Consider the following 21186-nt stretch of genomic DNA (forward strand, 5'->3'; position numbering starts at 1 on the left):
GATAGGAGGGGGGCACATAACTACCTAGGAGGGGAACACATAACTGTACCTAGGAGGAGGAGAGCTAGGAGGGAGCCACATAACTGAACCTAGGAGGGGCCACATAATTGTACCTAGGAGGGGCCACATAATTGTACCTAGGAGGGAGAGAGCAAGGAAGCGGCCACATAACTGTACCTAGGAGGGGGGAGAGCTAGCAGGGGGCCACATAACTGTACCTAGGAGGGGGGAGAGCTAGCAGGGGGCCACATAACTGTACCTAGGAGGGGGGAGAGCTAGCAGGGGGCCACATAACTGTACCTAGGAGGGGGGAGAGCTAGCAGGGGGCCACAGAACTGTACCTAGGGGGGGGGAGCTAGAAGCGTGCCACATAAATGTACCAAGCGGCGTGGAGCTAAGAGCGGGCCGCATAACTGTACCTAGGAGAGGGGAGAGCTAGAAGGGGGCCACATAACTGTACCTAGAAGGGAGCCACATAACTGTACCAAGGAGCGGGAGAGCAAGGAGGGGGCCACATAACTGTACCCAGCGGAGGAGAGCTAGGAGGGGGACGCATAACTGCACCTAGGAGGGGGCCACAGAACTGAACCAAGGAGGGGGGGCCACAGAACTGCACCTGCAGGGGGGGGGGGGGGGGACTAGAAGGGTGTCACATAAATGTACCCAGCGGCGTGGAGCTAAGAGCGGGTCGCATAACTGTACCTAGGAGAGGGGAGAGCTAGGAGCGGGCCACATAACTGTACCAAGGAGCGGGGGAACAAGGAGGGGGCCGCATAACTGTACCAAGGAGCGGGAGAGCAAGGAGGGGGCCACATAACTGTACCTAGGAGGGGGGAGAGCTAGGAGGGGGCCACAGAACTGTACCTAGGAGGGGGCCACAGAACTGTACCTAGGAGGGGGCCACAGAACTGTACCTAGGAGGGGGCCACAGAACTGTACCTAGGAGGGGGGGGGGGGGAGCTAGAAGGGCGCCACATAAATGTACCCAGCGACGTGGAGCTAAGGGCGAGCCGCATAACTGTACCTAAGAGAGGGGAGAGCTAGGAGCGGGCCACATAACTGTACTTAGGAAGGGGCCACATAACTGTACCTAGGAGGGGGAGAGCTAGGGGGGGGGCACATAACTGTACCTAGGAGGGGTGAGAGCTAGCAGGGGGGCCACATAACTGTACCTAGGAGGGGGCCACAGAACTGTACCTGGGGGGGGGGGGGGGGGGGAGAGAAGGGTGCCACATAAATGTACCCAGTGGCGTGGAGCTAAGAGCGGGCCGCATAACTGTACCTAGGAGAGGGGAGAGCTAGAAGCGGGCCACATAACTGTACCTAGGAGGGGGAAGATAGGAAGGGGCCACATAACTGTACCTGGGAGGGAGAGAAATAGGAGAGGGCCACATAACTGTACCTAGGAGGGAGCCACATAACTGTACCAAGGAGGGGGCCACATAACTGCACCTAGGAGGGGGAGAGCTAGAAGGGGGCCACATAACTGCACCTAGGAGGGGGGAGAGCTAGAAGGGGGCCACATAACTGTACCTAGGAGGAGGCCACATAACTGTACCTAGGAGGCGGCCACATAACTGTACCTAGGAGGGGGCCACATGACTGCACCTAGGAGGGGGGAGAGCTAGAAGGGGGCCACATAACTGTACCTAGGAGTGAGCCACATAACTGTACCAAGGAGCGGGCTGCATAACTGTACCCAGCGGAGGAGAGCTAGGAGGGGGACGCATAACTGTACCCAGCAGGGGAGAGCTAAGAGGCGGCCGCATAACTGTACCCAGCGGGGGAGAGCTAGGAGGGGGCCACATAGCTGTACCCAGCGAGGGAGAGCTAGGAGGGGGCCGCATAACTGTACCCAGCAGGGGAGAGCTAGGGGGGGGGGCACATAACTGTAGCTAGGAGGGGGCCGCATAACTGTACCTAGGAGGGGGGGAGCTAGAAGGGTGCCACATAAATGTACCCAGCAGGGTAGAGTCAGGAGGGGGCCACGTATCTGTACCTAGGAGGGGGGCCACGTACCTGTACCTAGGAGGGGGGCCACGTACCTGTACCTAGGAGGGGGGCCACGTACCTGTACCTAGGAGGGGGGCCACATATCTGTACCTAGGAGAGGGCCACATAAAAGTACCTAGGAGAGGGAGAGTTGGGAGGGGGCTACATGACTATACCCAGCCGAGGAGAGCTAGGAGGGGGCCACATAACTGTACCTAGTAGGGGGTGAGCAAGGAGGGGGCCACACAACTGTACCCAGGGGAGTAGAGCTAGAAGGGAGCAACATAACTGTACCTAGGAAGGGGCCACATAAATGTACATAGGAGGGGGAGAGCTAGGAGGAGGCTGCATAACTGTTCTCAGCGGGGGAGAGCTAGGAGGAGGCCGCATAACTGTTCCCAGCGGGGAAGAGGCAGGAGGGGGGGGGGCGCATAATTGTTCCCAGCGGGGGAGACATAGGAGGGGGCCACACAACTGTTTCTAGCAGGGGAGAGCTAGGAGAGAGGTACAGTTATGTGCCCAGGAGGGGAAAAGCGAGGAGGGGCCACATGACTAGACCTAGGAGGGGGCCACATAACTGTACCTAGGGGCAGGAGAACTAGGAGGGGTTCACATAACTGTACCTAGGAGGGGGAGAGCTGGAAGGGGGCCACATAACTGTACTTAGGAGAAGGAAAGCTAGGAGTGGTCCACATAACTGTACCTATGAGGGGGGAGAACTAGGAGGGGGCCATATACCCGTACCTAGGAGGGAGCCACATAACTGTACGCAGTAGATGATAGCTAGGAGGGGGCCGGAATAACTGAACCCAGCGGAGGAGAGCTAGGAGGGGGGGGGGGGTGTCGCATAACTGTACCCAGCCGAGGAGAGCTAGGAGGTAGGGGGGGGGCGCAGAAGTGTACTCAGCGGGGGAGAGCTAGGAGGGGGCCCAAGAGTACAGAACTGTACCCAGATGGGGAGAGCTAGGACGGGGGTCGCAGAACTGTACCCAGAGTGGAAGCCCTTCCTGCACATTTGCCCCTCATTCTGACACCTTGTAGCAATGATGTAAAAAAAATAATTAAAAATAAACAAAAAGAAAGAAGGACAAATCATGAAAGGTAACATAAAAGCGGGTGGATGCGTCTTACCAGTCGTCTTAGGTGTCAAACTCAAATCTGTGTCTGACGAGGAGGACTGTCGGCTGTAGGACTTGGAAGGTGAAAAGGAATAGGTTTGGTTTTTCAGAGGGGTGGAGGGTCCGGATGAGTGCGTATTGGGGATTAGCTCGTCACTGAAGGGGGTCCTGTCAGAAGAAGGTGGAGATACATTAAGTAACCCCTGGAATATACCAGCCAGGGGGCCGAAGGAAGGATTAGGGGTGACCACTCTCCCAGCGCCTCCTATGATCAGTGCCCAGCGTCTGCCACCAACGACACAAGCAAAAGAAGCAGAAAACTTCCAGCCACGGGAGGCGCCCTCCTCGCTGCCTGGGTCTGACAGAGGTTTCCTTATCCACCAGCTTCACCATCATGCATCAGCTACAAGGGGCGAGAGCTAAGACTATGCCGGCCGGTGGCGGCTGCGGTCACTTACCTGCTGCCCCCTCCACTGACCGCCAACGCCGGGAGCCCCATACATGGCTGTACACTGACTGCATGCAAGAAACCCCCCGGAAGTTAGGGCTGAACCCCTGATCTTCTGATGCCTTTAAGGTCCCCTTTAAGGCTGTAAATTAATTTGCAGTTAAGTTCCATCTTATGCTCCAATTACATCCAATTCTGCTGTTATACGTTTGATACTCCAATCTCCTCCAGAGCTGCATTTCAGTGTTCTGCCAGTTCCTGATGTAGAATACGTTACAATGTGCCAGGATGCATTAGAATTTGTGTGCCAGTAGGGTGTTAATTTATTCTGAGTGACAGCAGCTCTGGATGTGACTGGAGTAGAAGAAATGATGATAGGTACAGAAAAGTGAAGCAGAGTCTCCTCGTGAATGAGGGGGTCAGTGGAGAGGATTCCGCACGCGCCTATCCATGGGTAGTGATTGGCAGTACCAGCCTACCCTGCCCGCCTGCCTCTCCTGCGGGGGAGCTGTCTCGTACCAGTGTAGATGAGAGTGGGGACAGACACAGAGAAGTTCTGAGTAAGTCGTGAGCCGGTAGCAGTGTGAATAGGGCTGTTGTGAGTCGAGCGATATCCGTGGCTTGGTGGCGGCTGGACCAGCGGAGACCTGGGAGAGGCGGCAGCAACACGAGGAAGAGAAGAGAACAGGACACAAGGTCTAGAGGTTAAGAAGGATTGGCTGAGAAATGGTTAATGGAAGACCCCCATCCTAGAGGCATGCAAGAAGAGAAGAGGATCACACCCAGCAGACACCAGGAGACTGACAACTACTGGACGTCCTCCGCTGAAACAGGTAATGGACACCATAAAGGAGAATTACAGGACAGACGGACTCCCCTACAGCGCTACACACATCCCCATACCTATCCTGTATTATACTCCAGACCTGCATTCACCATTTTGCTGGTGGAGTCACTGTAAATACATTACTTATCTTGTATTATACTCCAGAGCTGCACTCACTATTCTGCTGGTGGAGCCACTGTGTACATACATTACTTATCCTGTACTGATCCTGAGTTACATCCTGTATTATACTCCGGAGCTGCACTCACTGTTCTGCTGGTGGAGTCACTGTGTACATACATTACTTATCCTGTACTGATCCTGAGTTACATCCTGTATCATACTCCAGAGCTGCACTCACTATTCTGCTAGTGGTGGAGTCAACGTGTACATACATTATTGATCCTGTGCTGTACCCTGGAGCAGCGCTCCCTATCCTCAGAGAGGTTTTGCTCTGTGTTGGGGTCTCTCCTGTGTACCATCTGCCCCATATAGCGGCCTCTCTATAATAATGTATACTTACTCCTTCAGCTCTTTGCAGGGTGAGTGGCAGGCGGGAGGGAACGGTGCCGGGTTAGTCAGTTTATCCAGTGTACATGCGGTTCCAATGGCCCGAACCACCAAGCCGGACTCTCCCTCCAGATCGAAGCACTGCAGGTAGCCGACCACTGCGTTACCGCGCATCTCCAACACTTTCAGGCCGATCTTCCTCTGCAGCTCGCCTGGGGACAATGAAAGGACACAGGATGAGGACGACGACGCCGGAAGCTTCTACACGTGAACCTGCTGCCTTACTCATAACACGGTAAACCTTTCCACACCTGATCGCTGCCCCTGGTGGTCAAGTGTACATACTGCAGACCAAGTTCACATCTGCGTTTGGGTTTCTGTTTTCATGTTCACTCATGGGAGCAGGAAAACTGTAAACCAGATCTGTCTTATGACAGAAATGAATGGCGCAAGACGGACGTCAATGACAATGATGACGTTTATCTGACTTCCATCCGGTTAAAAGAGCATCGCTACACATTTAGTATTTCATGGCAAGAGAAGACATTAACCAGTTACAGTCCAGGCCATGTAAAGTTGTGGGTTATTGGGGGCAGAGCTATAAAAATGCAACGCGCCTCTGCTGCAACTTCACCATATTGACAGAGACGTTTAGCGCCATCTCGGCACGGTTATATGTAGACTTTAAGCTGTTCCACAAGATACTAAGAGATCCGTGCCATCCTGCGTTATGATGGCAAGTTCACATTTCTATGCATTCTGGCAGCTGGTTCTATCAGGACGCAGTGCCCGCATCAGTACCCCATTACCTGACATCAGAGAAATCAGCCGCTGTCGCGCTTCATTGGAAGCTCTTGGGGTCCGGATTCGATCAATCCACTGATATTCTGGATCCTCGTTCACTACTAGCTCTTCTACGAAGCCGTGAATGACGATTGCGCGGTACGACTTAGGAATCGATGTGGCTGGAACAAAAACACGGAAGAAAGCGATAATTAATTTGAATGCAGGCACAGCGCACAAAGCTTCCCCCACTTGTACCTCGGTCCCCCGGCACACACGCAGCTTCCCCTCACTTGTGCTTCGGGGCCCCGGAGTGCACGCAACTTCCCCCCACTTGTGCTTCGGGGCCCCAGAGCGCACGCAACTTCCCCCCACTTGTGCTTCGGAGCCCCGGCGCGCACGCAGCATCTCCCCACTTGTGCCTCGGGCCCCCGGCGCACGCTGCTTCCCCCCACTTCTGCCTCGGGCCCTCGGCGCGCACGCTGCTTCCCCCCACTTGTGCCTCGAGCCCCCGGCGCACACGCAGCTTCCCCCCTCTTGTGCCTCGGGCCCCTGGCGCGCACGCAGCTTCCCCCCTCTTGTGCCTCGGGCCCCTGGCGCGCACGTAGCTTCCCCCCACTTGTGCCTCAGGCAGCAGGCACACACACACAGCTCCTCCCACTTGTGCCTCAGGCAGCAGGCACACACACAGCTCCTCTCACTTGTGCCTCAGGCAGCAGGCACACACACAGCTCCTCCCACTTGTGCCTCAGGCAGCAGGCACACACACACAGCTCCTCCCACTTGTGCCTCAGGCAGCAGGCACACACACAGCTCCTCCCACTTGTGCCTCAGGCAGCAGGCACACACACAGCTCCTCCCACTTGTGCCTCAGGCAGCAGGCACACACACACAGCTCCTCCCACTTGTGCCTCAGGCAGCAGGCACACACACAGCTCCTCCCACTTGTGCCTTGGGCCCCTGGCGTGCACGCACATAGTTCGTCCCACTTGTGCCTCGGGCCTCTGGCGCACGCAGCTCCCTCCACTTGTGCCTCGGACCCCGGTATGCACGCCCCCTCACTGTGCACCACATTGTGTAACTGGGCAGATCTGACCCATAGGAGTCTGGTAAAGCTTATCCCTTCTCCTCTCCCAAAAAGCAGGCAGTAAAGACTACTACTCTCATCAGGACTCCTGGATATCACTTACTGCAAAAAAACTTGACTCCACAGGAAGACTGACGGAAGCGATTCAAGTCATTGAAGAGATCGACTTTTACCACCACGCTGATCTCACCGCGAATCCCTGAGAAGGAAGCGCAAAAAGACAAAGTGCTTAATTCAACGAACACAGACGAGCGCCACTGCACGGCGGCCTACAACATCTGCCATGTGAGTGCTACCCTCAGGGTCCCAGAAAATGTTTTATCTGAAGTTTCTGAAGCCGGGAGAACAAAGATCAGTTGTGGCACGGAATTCTGGGGAAGTGGGAGGAGCAACACAAGGAGGGAGGGACCCGCCAAGGACAGTGATGTGAGGGGCCACAGTGGGAGGCGGGACTACATATGTCTATGAGGTCAGCGTGACGCCCCTTCCTGCGGTCTCCTACCATGTATGGTGTCGTAGATCGGAAACCATCCAGAGATGACGGTGGCCGCCTCCGTGTAGAGTAAAGGGTCGATGTCTATGTACACCTTCCCGATGGCGTCATTGGCGCTGTACGTGTCATGGTCCAGGACCGTGATCTGTAACGGCTCATCCTGCAAGTCCTCGTCATCAACCTTCAGCAGAGAAAGAACAGAGAGTGAAGGGTTAACATCTGGCAGAGGGATCCAGACGGCCGACGCTACTTGCGAAGCCCATCATCACCTCAAACTTGAACCATTCCGAGTTCCACTGTGGATTCAGAGACTTGGGGTAGACGTCCGTCTTAAAGGTGGTGTTTGCAAACTTTACCTGAAGGATAACAGGAGAAGAAAGGGTTAAATAGAGAAGAAAGGGGTAAATAGTTGCTGCACCTTCAAAAAACTTGCCATGTCCTAGAAATGTGTGAAACGTATTGATCAGTGGTGCCACGGCTGAGACCCCGCTGATCGCTACACTGAGGGGGCTGCAGCTCTGTGCCCCTCGGCTATGTCCGCTAACAACAGCCTCACAGAGGTGTACGGGAAGCAGACGAAAACGAAGGACATAGCCAAGGGGGCTCTGATAAGCGCTGCTGCCCCCTCAATGTAGCGATCAGAAGGGGTCTCAGTCGCGGCACCACTGATCAATATATTTCGCATGTTTCTAGGACACAGCAAGTTTTCGGAGGGTGCAGCTACTCTTTACAGGGTGCATCGGCTGCAGTGTGTCAGTCCGCAGGGTTGTCTAGACTGGATACAGAGTAAACAGAACAGAAGCTCTAGAAGTGACTGGAGTAGAAAACACGATGCATAAACCGAAACGCGATGTAAAAGACGGAAAACAAAAGACGGAACACCAGACCAGTAAACGTTACGCAGCTATAAGAGACGACGTCCTGCATAAGGACCCATTCACAAACGGCCCCCAGCACACCCGGTGCAGCCTACTGACTTTAACGGGAATCGGTGCTGAAGCTCCAGAGCTGCTCAAACTTGTCCTTGGGTTCCTATATAAGTCCATGTTGGATTCTTTTGAATGCCTTAACCCCCATCCCACCCCACGGTGTAGGTGTACGTTCTGCGTGAGAAGGGGTCCCTATGATTGGCACCGGCTCAGAAGCCAAGCCCGAACCTTTCACAGCAGCAGCCGGCCGTGACTGACAGGCCTATCGTTGCAACAGAGCATGACAAACGCCACCAACTGTAACGAGTCCATAATGTGACACCAACCGCCGACTGTAACAAGTCCATCATGTCAGACGAACCGAGCGCGACAGATGCTGCCGACTGTAACGAGTCCATCATGTGACACCAACTAAGTGCGACAGACGCTGCCGACTATAACAAGTCCATCATGTGATACCAACTGAGTGCGACAGCCGCCGCCAACTGTAACGAGTCCATCATGTGATACCAACCGAGTGCGACAGCCGCCGCCAACTGTAACGAGTCCATCATGTGACACCAACCGAGTGCGACAGATGCCGCCGACTATAACAAGTCCATCATGTGATACCAACCGAGTGCGACAGATGACGCCAACTGTAACAAGTCCATCATGTGACACCAACTGAGTGCGACAGATGCCGCCGACTGTAACGAGTCCATCATGTGACACCAACTAAGTGCGACAGACGCTGCTGACTATAACAAGTCCATCATGTGATACCAACTGAGTGCGACAGCCGCCGCCAACTGTAACGAGTCCATCATGTGATACCAACCGAGTGCGACAGCCGCCGCCAACTGTAACGAGTCCATCATGTGACACCAACCGAGTGCGACAGATGCCGCCGACTATAACAAGTCCATCATGTGATACCAACCGAGTGCGACAGATGACGCCAACTGTAACAAGTCCATCATGTGACACCAACCGAGTGCGACAGATGCCGCCGAGTGTAACGAGTCCATCATGTGACACCAACTAAGTGCGACAGATGCAGCCGACTGTAATGAGTCCATCATGTGACACTAACCGAGTGCGACAGCCGCAGCCGACTGTAACGAGTCCATCATGTCAGACCAACCAAATGCGACAGATACCGCCGACTATAACAAATCCATCATGTGACACCAACCGCTGACTGTAACGAGTCCATCATGTCAGACTAACTGAGCACGACAGATGCTACCGACTGTAACGAGTCCATCATGTGACACCAACTAAGTGCGACAGACGCCGCCGACTAGAACAAGTCCATCATGTGATACCAACCGAGTGTGACAGATGCCGCCGACTGTAATGAGTCTACCATGTGACACCAACCAAGTACGACAGCCGCCGCCGGCTGTAACGAGTCCATCATGTGACACCAACCGAGTGCGACAGACGCCGCCGACTGTAATGAGTCTACCATGTGACACCAACCAAGCACGACAGCCGCCGCCGGCTGTAACGAGTCCATCATGTGACACCAACCGAGTGCGACAGACGCCGCCGACTGTAATGAGTCTACCATGTGACACCAACCAAGCACGACAGCCGCCGGCGGCTGTAACGAGTCCATCATGTGACATCAACCGAGTGCGACAGATGCCGCCAACTATAACAAATCCATCATGTGACACCAACCAAGTGCAACAGATGCTGTAGACTGTAACAAGTCCATCATGTGACACCAACCAAGTGCGACAGATGCCGCAGACTGTAATGAGTCTATCATGGTATCTGACAATCTACAGGAAAGCACAGCGAAGCGGACAGTACTGTGTGTCCATGAAGAGGCCGAGGCATGGCCAAAAAGCTTACAATCCGCACTATGTACAGGACGCACCTCCGCAAAGGCGTCCGTCAGGTCGCTGGCACGGTCCATTACCGGTAAGTGGCGTCCGGCCACTATCTTCACCTTCAGCTTCCCCGGCATGGCTTATGCCGGCGCCAACACCTGCAGAAATAATACATAACAGACACGTAAAGATGGCGAAAGCATAGAGATTACAGCAATCACTGACCTCCCCCATGTGCGTCACATACATCAGTCACCTCCCTGTATACAGTCATCCTCCATATATATGTCACCACCCTATATACAATTATCCTTCATATATACTTCACCTCCCTGTATACAATTATCCTTCATATATACGTCACCTCCCTGTATACAATTATCCTTCATATATACTTCACCTTCCTGTATACAATTATCCTTCATATATACTTCACCTTCCTGTATACAATTATCCTTCATATATACTTCACCTTCCTGTATACAATTATCCTTCATATATAAGTCACCTTCCTGTATAAAGTCTTTTCTCCGGGTATAATGCACGCTACTGTATAAGTTATCACCTCCCTGTATACAGTCATCACCCTGCAGTCATCCTCCATATATACGTCACCTTCCTGTATACAGTCATCCTCCACATGTCACCTCCCTGTATACAGTCATCCTTCGTATATACGCATTACCTCCCTGTATAGTCATCCTCTATATATACGTCACTTCCCTGTATAGTCCTCCCCATATATACGTCACCTCCCTATATACACATCACTTTCTTGTATGCAGTCATCCTCCGTATATACGTCACCTCCCTGTATAGAGTCATCCTCCGTATATACGTCACCTCCCTGTATAGAGTCATCCTCCACATATACGTCACCTCCCTGTATAGAGTCGTCCTTCGTATATATGTCACCTACTGCATACAATTATTCTCTGCATATACATGACCTCCCTGTATAGTCATCCTCTGCATATATGTCCCCCCCTGTATACAGTCACCCTCTGTATATACGTCATCTCCCTGTATAGAGTCACCCTCCGTATATACCCTTGACCTTCCCATATAGTCATCCTCCATATATACACGTCACCTCCCTGTATAGAGTCATCCTCCACATATACACGTCACCTTCCTGTATACAGTCATCCTTCGTATCACCTCCCTGTATAGAGTCATTCTCCGTATATACGTCACCTCCCTGTATAGAGTCATCCTCCGCATATGTCACCTCCCTGTATAGAGTCATCCTTCGTATATACGCATCACCTCCCTGTATACAGTCATCCTCTATATATACGTCACCTCCCTGCATACAGTCATCCCCGTATATACGTCACCTCCCTATACTGTCATCCTCCATATATACACATAACTTTCCTGTATGCAGTCATCCTCCGTATATACGTCACCTCCCTGTATAGTCATTCTCCCTATATACGTCACCTCCATGTATAGAGTCACCCTCCGTATATACCCTTGACCTTCCCGTATAGTCATCCTCCGTATATACATGTGACCGCCCTGTATAGTCATCCTCCACATATACATGTCACCTTCCTGTGTACAGTCATCCTTCATATATACGCATCACCTCCCTGTATAGAGTCATTCTCCGTATATACGTCACCTCCCTGTATAGAGTCATTCTCCGTATATACGTCACCTCCCTGTATAGTCATTCTCCGTATATACGTCACCTCCCTGTATAGTCATTCTCCGTATATACGTCACCTCCCTGTATAGTCATTCTCCGTATGTAGGTCAACTCCCTGTAGAGTCATCCTCCATATATATGTCACCTCCCTGTATAGAGTCATCCTCCATATATACGTCACCTCCCTGTATAGAGTCATCCTCCATATATACGTCACCTCCCTGTATAGAGTCGTCCTTCATATATACGTCACCTCCCTGTATACAATTATTCTCTGCATATACATGACCTCCCTGTATAGTCATTCTCTGCATATATGTCCCTCCATGTATACAGTCATCCTCTGTATATACGTCATCTCCCTGTATAGAGTCACCCTCCGTATATACCCTTGACCTTCCCGTATAGTCATCCTCCGTATATACACGTCACCTCCCTGTATAGAGTCATCCTCCACATATACACGTCACCTTCCTGTATACAGTCATCCTTCGTATATACGCATCACCTCCCTGTATAGAGTCATCCTCAGTATATACGTCACCTCCCTCTATAGTCATTCTCCGTATATACGTCACCTCCCTGTATAGAGTCATTCTTCGTATGAATGTCAACTCCCTGTAGAGTCATCCTCCATATATACGTCACCTCCCTGTATAGAGCCATCCTCCATATATACGTCACCTCCCTGTATAGTCATCCTCCATATATACGTCACCTCCCTGTATAGAGTCATCCTCCATATATACGTCACCTCCCTGTATAGTCATCCTCCATATATACGCCACCTCCCTGTAAAGTCATCCTCCATATATGCGTCCCCTCACTGTATAGAGTCGTTCTTCGTATATATATCACCTCCCTGTATACAATTATTCTCAGCATATACATGACCTCCCTGTATAGTCATCCTCTGCATATATGTCCCCTCCCTGTATACAGTCATCCTCTGTATATACGTCATCTCCCTGTATAGAATCACCCTCCGTATATACCCTTGACCTTCCGGTATGGTCATCTTCCGTATATACACGTCACCTCCCTGTATACAGTCATTCTCCGTATATATCGCACCCTACTGCATACAGTCATCCCTCGTATGTGCGCTCCCTGGATAGCATCATCCTCCGTATATACACATCACTTTCCTGTATGCAGTCATCCTCCGTATGTAGGTCAACTCCCTGTATAGAGTCACTCTCCATATATATGTCACCTCCCTGTATAGAGTCATTCTTCGTATGAAGGTCAACTCCCTGTAGAGTCATCCTCCATATATACGTCACCTCCCTGTATAGAGCCATCCTCCATATATACGTCACCTCCCTGTATAGTCATCCTCCATATATACGTCACCTCCCTGTATAGAGTCATCCTCCATATATACGTCACCTCCCTGTATAGTCATCCTCCATATATACGCCACCTCCCTGTATAGTCATCCTCCATATATGCGTCCCCTCACTGTATAGAGTCGTTCTTCGTATATATATCACCTCCCTGTATACAATTATTCTCAGCATATACATGACCTCCCTGTATAGTCATCCTCTGCATATATGTCCCCTCCCTGTATACAGTCATCCTCTGTATATACGTCATCTCCCTGTATAGAATCACCCTCCGTATATACCCTTGACCTTCCGGTATGGTCATCTTCCGTATATACACGTCACCTCCCTGTATACAGTCATTCTCCGTATATATCGCACCCTACTGCATACAGTCATCCCTCGTATGTGCGCTCCCTGGATAGCATCATCCTCCGTATATACACATCACTTTCCTGTATGCAGTCATCCTCCGTATGTAGGTCAACTCCCTGTATAGAGTCATTCTCCATATATACGTCATCTCCCTGTATAGAGTCACCCTCCGTATATACCCTTGATCTTCCCGTATAGTCATCCTCCGTATATTCACGTCACCTCCCTGTAGAGTCATCCTCCACATATACACGTCACCTCCCTGTATAGAGTCATCCTCCATATATACGTCACCTCCCTGTATAGAGTCATCCTCCATATATACGTCACCTCCCTGTATAGAGTCGTCCTTCATATATATACGTCACCTCCCTGTATACAATTATTCTCTGCATATACATGACCTCCCTGTATAGTCATTCTCTGCATATATGTCCCTCCATGTATACAGTCATCCTCTGTATATACGTCATCTCCCTGTATAGAGTCACCCTCCGTATATACCCTTGACCTTCCCGTATGGTCATCTTCCGTATATACACGTCACCTCCCTGTATACAGTCATTCTCCGTATATATCGCACCCTACTGCATACAGTCATCCCTCGTATGTGCGCTCCCTGGATAGCATCATCCTCCGTATATACACATCACTTTCCTGTATGCAGTCATCCTCCGTATGTAGGTCAACTCCCTGTATAGAGTCATTCTCCATATATATGTCACCTCCCTGTATAGAGTCATTCTTCGTATGAAGGTCAACTCCCTGTAGAGTCATCCTCCATATATACGTCACCTCCCTGTATAGAGCCATCCTCCATATATACGTCACCTCCCTGTATAGTCATCCTCCATATATACGTCACCTCCCTGTATAGAGTCATCCTCCATATATACGTCACCTCCCTGTATAGTCATCCTCCATATATACGCCACCTCCCTGTATAGTCATCCTCCATATATGCGTCCCCTCACTGTATAGAGTCGTTCTTCGTATATATATCACCTCCCTGTATACAATTATTCTCAGCATATACATGACCTCCCTGTATAGTCATCCTCTGCATATATGTCCCCTCCCTGTATACAGTCATCCTCTGTATATACGTCATCTCCCTGTATAGAATCACCCTCCGTATATACCCTTGACCTTCCGGTATGGTCATCTTCCGTATATACACGTCACCTCACTGTATACAGTCATTCTCCGTATATATCGCACCCTACTGCATACAGTCATCCCTCGTATGTGCGCTCCCTGGATAGCATCATCCTCCGTATATACACATCACTTTCCTGTATGCAGTCATCCTCCGTATGTAGGTCAACTCCCTGTATAGAGTCATTCTCCATATATACGTCATCTCCCTGTATAGAGTCACCCTCCGTATATACCCTTGATCTTCCCGTATAGTCATCCTCCGTATATTCACGTCACCTCCCTGTAGAGTCATCCTCCACATATACACGTCACCTCCCTGTATAGAGTCATCCTCCATATATACGTCACCTCCCTGTATAGAGTCATCCTCCATATATACGTCACCTCCCTGTATAGAGTCGTCCTTCATATATACGTCACCTCCCTGTATACAATTATTCTCTGCATATACATGACCTCCCTGTATAGTCATTCTCTGCATATATGTCCCTCCATGTATACAGTCATCCTCTGTATATACGTCATCTCCCTGTATAGAGTCACCCTCCGTATATACCCTTGACCTTCCCGTATAGTCATCCTCCGTATATACACGTCACCTCCCTGTATAGAGTCATCCTCCACATATACACGTCACCTTCCTGTATACAGTCATCCTTCGTATATACGCATCACCTCCCTGTATAGTCATCCTCAGTATATACGTCACCTCCCTCTATAGTCATTCTCCGTATATACGTCACCTCCCTGTATAGAGTCATTCTTCGTATGAAGGTCAACTCCCTGTAGAGTCATCCTCCATATATACGTCACCTCCCTGTATAGAGCCATCCTCCATATATACGTCACCTCCCTGTATAGTCATCCTCCATATATACGTCACCTCCCTGTATAGTCATCCTCCATATATACGTCACCTCCCTGTATAGAGTCATCCTCCATATATACGTCACCTCCCTGTATAGTCATCCTCCATATATACGTCACCTCCCTGTATAGTCATCCTCCATATATACGCCACCTCCCTGTATAGTCATCCTCCATATATGCGTCCCCTCACTGTATAGAGTCGTTCTTCGTATATATATCACCTCCCTGTATACAATTATTCTCAGCATATACATGACCTCCCTGTATAGTCATCCTCTGCATATATGTCCCCTCCCTGTATACAGTCATCCTCTGTATATACGTCATCTCCCTGTATAGAATCACCCTCCGTATATACCCTTGACCTTCCGGTATGGTCATCTTCCGTATATACACGTCACCTCCCTGTATACAGTCATTCTCCGTATATATCGCACCCTACTGCATACAGTCATCCCTCGTATCTGCGCTCCCTGGATAGCATCATCCTCCGTATATACACATCACTTTCCTGTATGCAGTCATCCTCCGTATGTAGGTCACCTCCCTGTATAGAGTCATTCTCCGTATGTAGGTCACCTCCCTGTATAGAGTCATTCTCCGTATGTAGGTCACCTCCCTGTATACAGTCATCCTTCGTATCACCTCCCTGTATAGAGTCATTCTCCATATATACGTCATCTCCCTGTATAGAGTCACCCTCCGTATATACCCTTGATCTTCCCGTATAGTCATCCTCCGTATATACACGTCACCTCCCTGTAGAGTCATCCTCCACATATACACGTTACCTTCCTGTATACAGTCATCCTTCGTATATACGCATCACCTCCCTGTATAAAGTCATCCTCCGTATATACGTCACCTCCCTGTATAGGGTCATTTTTCGTATGAAGGTCCCTTCCCTGTAGAGTCATCCTCCATATATACATCACCTCCCTGTATAGTCATCCTCCATATATACGTCACCTCCCTGTATAGAGTCGTCCTTCGTATATGTCACTTTTCCTGTATACAATTATTCTCTGCATATACATGACCTGCCTGTAGTCATCCTCTGCATATATGTCCCCTCCCTGTATACAGTCATCCTACGTATATACGTCATCTCCCTGTATATACCCATGACCTTCCCGTATAGTCATCCTCCGTATATATGCGTCACCTTCCTGTATACAGTCATCCTCCGTATATACGTCACCTCCCTGTATAGAGTCATTCTCCATATATAGGTCACCTCTCTGTATAGAGTCATTCTTCGTATGAAGGTCAACTCCCTGTAGAGTCATCCTCCATATATACATCACCTCCCTGTATAGAGTCATCCTCCATATATACGTCACCTCCCTGTAGAGTCGTCCTTCGTACATGTCACCTCCCCGTATACAATTATTCTCTGCATATACATCACCTCCCTGCATAGTCATCCTCTGCAAATATGTCCCCTCCCTGTATACAGTCATCCTCTGTATATACGTCATATCCCTGTATAGAATCACCCTTCGTATATACCCTTGACCTTCCGGTATGGTCATCCTCCGTATATACACGTCACCTCCCTGTATACAGTCATTCTCTGGATATATCGCACCCTACTGCATACAGTCATCCCTCGTATGTGCGCTATCTCCCTGGATAGCGTCATCCTCCGTATATACACATCACTTTCCTGTATGCAGTCATCCTCCGTATGTAGGTCACCTCCCTGTATAGAGTCATTCTCCGTATGTAGGTCACCTCCCTGTATACAGTCATCTTTCGTATCACCTCCCTGTATAGAGTCATTCTCCGTATATACGTCATCTCCCTGTATAGAGTCATCCTTCGTATATACGCATCACCTCCCTGTATAGAGTTATTCTCCGTATATACGTCACCTCCCTGTAGAGTCATTCTCCGTATATACGTCACCTCCCTGTATAGAGTCATTCTCCGTGTATACGTCACCTCCCTGTATAGAGTCATTCTCCGTGTATACGTCACCTCCCTGTATAGAGTCATTCTCCGTGTATACGTCACCTCCCTGTATAGTCATTCTCCGTATATACGTCACCTCCCTGTATAGAGTCATTCTCCGTGTATACGTCACCTCCCTGTATAGAGTCATTCTCCGTGTATACGTCACCTCCCTGTATAGTCATTCTCCGTATATACGTCACCTCCCTGTATAGAGTCATTCTCCGAATATACGTCACCTCCCTGTATAGAGTCATCCTCCGTATATACGTCACCTTCCTGTAGAGTCATCCTCCATATATACGTCCCCTCCCTGTATAGTCATCCTCCATATATACGTCCCCTCCCTGTATAGAGTCATCCTCCATATATACGTCACCTCCCTGTATAGTCATCCTCCGTATATATGTCACCTCCCTGTATACAATTATTCTCTGCATATACATCCCCTCCCTGTATAGTCATCCTTTGCATATATGTCACCTCCCTGTATAGAGTCATCCTCCATATATACGTCCCCTCCCTGTATACAGTCATCCTCCATATATACGTCCCCTCCCTGTATATTCGTCCTTCGTATATATATCACCTCCCTGTATACAATTATTCTCTGCATATACATGACCTCCCTGTATAGTCATCCTCTGCATATATGTCCCCTCCCTGTATACAGTCACCCTCTGTATAAACGTCACCTCCCTGTATAGTCACCCTCCGTATATACCCTTGACCTTCCCATATAGTCATCCTCCGTATATACACGTCACCTCCCTGTATACAGTCATTCTCCGTATATATCGCACCCTACTGCATACAGTCATCCCTCGTATGTACGCTATCTCCCTGGATAGCGTCATCCTCCGTATATACACGTTACGTCCCTGTATAGTTATCCCCTATATATTATTTACCTTTATACAGTAATCCCTTGTATATACGTCACCTTCCTGAATATAACGCACCCTACTGTATAAGTTACCACCTCCCTGTATACAGTCACCCACATTATATACGCCCCTCCCCAATATAACGCTCCGTAAGGTGATCGCCGCTCCGTCCGTGTACCTTCAGACACCAGTCACCCCCTCCTACACATCCACTGCACACCCGTCCCTCTCCCCGGAGGTATACACGGGCCGCTAGGGGCCCCAGAGCGGCCGCTCCTGTCACCGCTTCCGCTCGGTCACGTGACGCTGCGGACGGAGAGCGGAGTGAACCAAGAAGCCCAGAAAGCGGAGCGGCGGAAAGATGATAGAGAGCTGCCGGACGGGCTGCACACTGACTAATACCGCCATACACGGACTGATACCTCCATGATACCACCATACATGGACTGATACATCCATTAAGCCTGCATACAGTGAATAATACCGCCATACATTGACTAATAGCCTCCATAATACCTGCATACACTGACTGATACCTCCATAATACTGCCATACACGAACTGATACCTCCATAATACTGCCATACACGAACTGATACCTCCATAATACTGCCATACACGAACTGATACTTCCATAATACTGCCATACACGAACTGATACCTTCATAATACTGCCATACACGAACTGATACCTCCATAATGCCTGCATACAGTGAATAATACCACCATACATTGACTGATACCTCCGTAATACCTGCATACACTGACTAATAGCCTCCATAATATCGGCATACACTGACTGATACCTCCATAATACCGCCATACACGGACTGATACCTCCATGATACCACCATACATGGGCTGATACATCCATTAAAGGGGTGGTCTCGCGAAACCAAGTGGGGTTATACACTTCCGTATGGCCATATTAATGCACTTTGTAATGTACATTGTGCATTAAATATGAGCCATACAGAAGTTATTCCACTTACCTGCTCTGTTGCTAGCGTCCTCGTCTCCATGGTTCCGTCTAAATTCGCTGGCAGCTTGCTTTTTTAGACGCGCTTGCGCAGTCCGGTCTTCTCTATTCAGCACGAGCCGCTTCAGTGTGCTCCCCGCTACAGCTCTTCTGCGCATGCGCAGACGAGCTGTCACTGCTCGGGAGCGCGCTGCAGCGGCCATTCTGCACCTTCCTCTGTTAGAGGAAGGTGCAGAAACTGGAGCTGCCCAGCGGAGAAGCCCAGCCCAGCAGCCCCGAGAAGCGTCCCAGGTAAGTGATGGGTCGGGGGGGAACTAGCGCTGCGCCGGGGGAACTAGCGCTGCGCCGGGGGGGGGGGCTGTCGCTGCGATGGGGGAACTAGCGCTAGGCCGGGGGGGCTGTCGCTGCGATGGGGGGGCTGCCGCTGCGCCGGGCTGCGCCGGGGGGGGGCTGCCGCTGTGATGGGGGAACTAGCGCTAGGCCGGGGGGGCTGTCGCTAGGCCGGGGGGGGCTGTCGCTAGGCCGGGGGGGGCTGCCGCTAGGTCGGGGGGGGCTGCCGCTAGGCCGGGGGGGGCTGCCGCTAGGCCGGGGGGGCTGTCGCTAGGCCGGGGGGGGGCTGCCGCTAGGCCGGGGGGGCTGCCGCTAGGCCGGGGGAACTAGCGCTGGGCTCCGGAACCTAGCGCTGGGCTCCGGGGCCTTCACCTGGGCTGAGGGTCTAGCGCTGGGGAGCCGGGGGCTAGCGCCTTACCTGCTGCCTGGCGGTGGGCGTCTGGTCGGCGGCTGCGGGGCGTCTGGTCGGCGGCTGCGATGCGTCCGGTTGCCATGGAGACACAGCTGGCGGCGTCTCGGGAGCGCGCACGTCGGGCTGCAGCGAGCGACGGGGAAAGAGCCGGCGGCCATCTTGAGAAAACTTTATAAGTTGCTGAAACGCTGGAACGGTAAGTACGAACCAGCTAGAAATGTCATTTACAGGGGGGCTTAGTAATGTGTACTTAATGGGGGGGACTGGGCAAAAAAAAAATTTAACTGCTTCCTCGAGACATCTCCTTTAAGCCTGCATACAGTGAATAATACCGCCATACATTGACTAATAGCCTCCATAATACCTGCATACACTGACTGATACCTCCATAATACTGCCATACACGAACTGATACCTCCATAATACTGCCATACACGGACTGCTACCTTCATAATGTGAATAATACCACCATACATTGACTGATACCTGCATAATACCTGCATACACTGACTAATAGCCTCCATAATATCGGCATACACTGACTGATACCTCCATAATACCGCCATACACGAACTGATACCTCCATAATACCGCCATACACGGACTGCTACCTCCATAATACCGCCATACATGGACTGCTACCTCCATAATACCGCCATACATGGACTGCTACCTCCATAATACCACCATACACTGACTGATACCTTCATAATACCTCTGTACACTGACTGATACCTCCATAATACCTGCATACACTGACTGATACCTTCATACACTGAATAATACCGCCATACACTGACTGCTACCTCCATAATACCTGCATACACTGACTGATACCTCTATAATACCTGCATACACTGACTGATACTGTTAAGAAAATTGTAGATCAATGTATCAGATAATTGTTTTTCTTTTAGATTGTAGACTAGAAAGATATAGCATGCTGCTAGTATAAGTAGTGAAGAGGTTAAACGAAACCTTTCCTATACCAGTGAATGGTACGGATAGAGACAGGCAGAAGATAAGATAGCCCTCTCCGTATTCCTTTTTACTGAATTCATAACGGTTTCTTTGTATGTTATAGTTACACCTTATAATGTATTCTTATTATAGATGAGCGAGTATACTCGCTAAAGGCAATTGCTCGAGCGAGCATTGCCTTTAGCGAGTATCTCCCCCGCTCGAGACAGAGGGTGCTGGCAGCCAGCACGGAGCTG

The 21186-nt window shown here is 50.5% G+C and overlaps 1 protein-coding gene across 11 annotated transcripts in view; it reads right to left on the reverse strand.

The window, feature by feature from the left end:
• Positions 1-18548, reverse strand: part of C2CD5 (C2 calcium dependent domain containing 5) — a 62631-nt gene extending 44083 nt beyond the window's left edge. For 8 of the 11 annotated variants that reach the window (XM_066590769.1, XM_066590760.1, XM_066590759.1 and 5 more), the window contains exons 1-8: positions 18428-18548; positions 10060-10170; positions 7527-7613; positions 7267-7438; positions 6868-6963; positions 5704-5859; positions 4908-5106; positions 3124-3278 (exon numbers count right to left, since the gene is read on the reverse strand). In XM_066590769.1, coding sequence (XP_066446866.1) covers positions 3124-3278; positions 4908-5106; positions 5704-5859; positions 6868-6963; positions 7267-7438; positions 7527-7613; positions 10060-10149 — 955 coding nt within the window. In that variant the 5' untranslated portion in view covers positions 10150-10170; positions 18428-18548. Of the gene's footprint in view, positions 1-3123; positions 3279-3568; positions 3701-4907; positions 5107-5703; positions 5860-6867; positions 6964-7266; positions 7439-7526; positions 7614-10059; positions 10171-18427 lie in introns of those variants that run through there. The other 3 variants (XM_066590764.1, XM_066590766.1, XM_066590767.1) reach the window with 3 other exon arrangements.
• Positions 18549-21186: the final 2638 nt, after the last annotated feature.

The sequence above is a fragment of the Eleutherodactylus coqui genome, chromosome 2, assembly GCF_035609145.1.
Source record: "Eleutherodactylus coqui strain aEleCoq1 chromosome 2, aEleCoq1.hap1, whole genome shotgun sequence".
Lineage (NCBI taxonomy): Eukaryota > Metazoa > Chordata > Amphibia > Anura > Eleutherodactylidae > Eleutherodactylus > Eleutherodactylus coqui.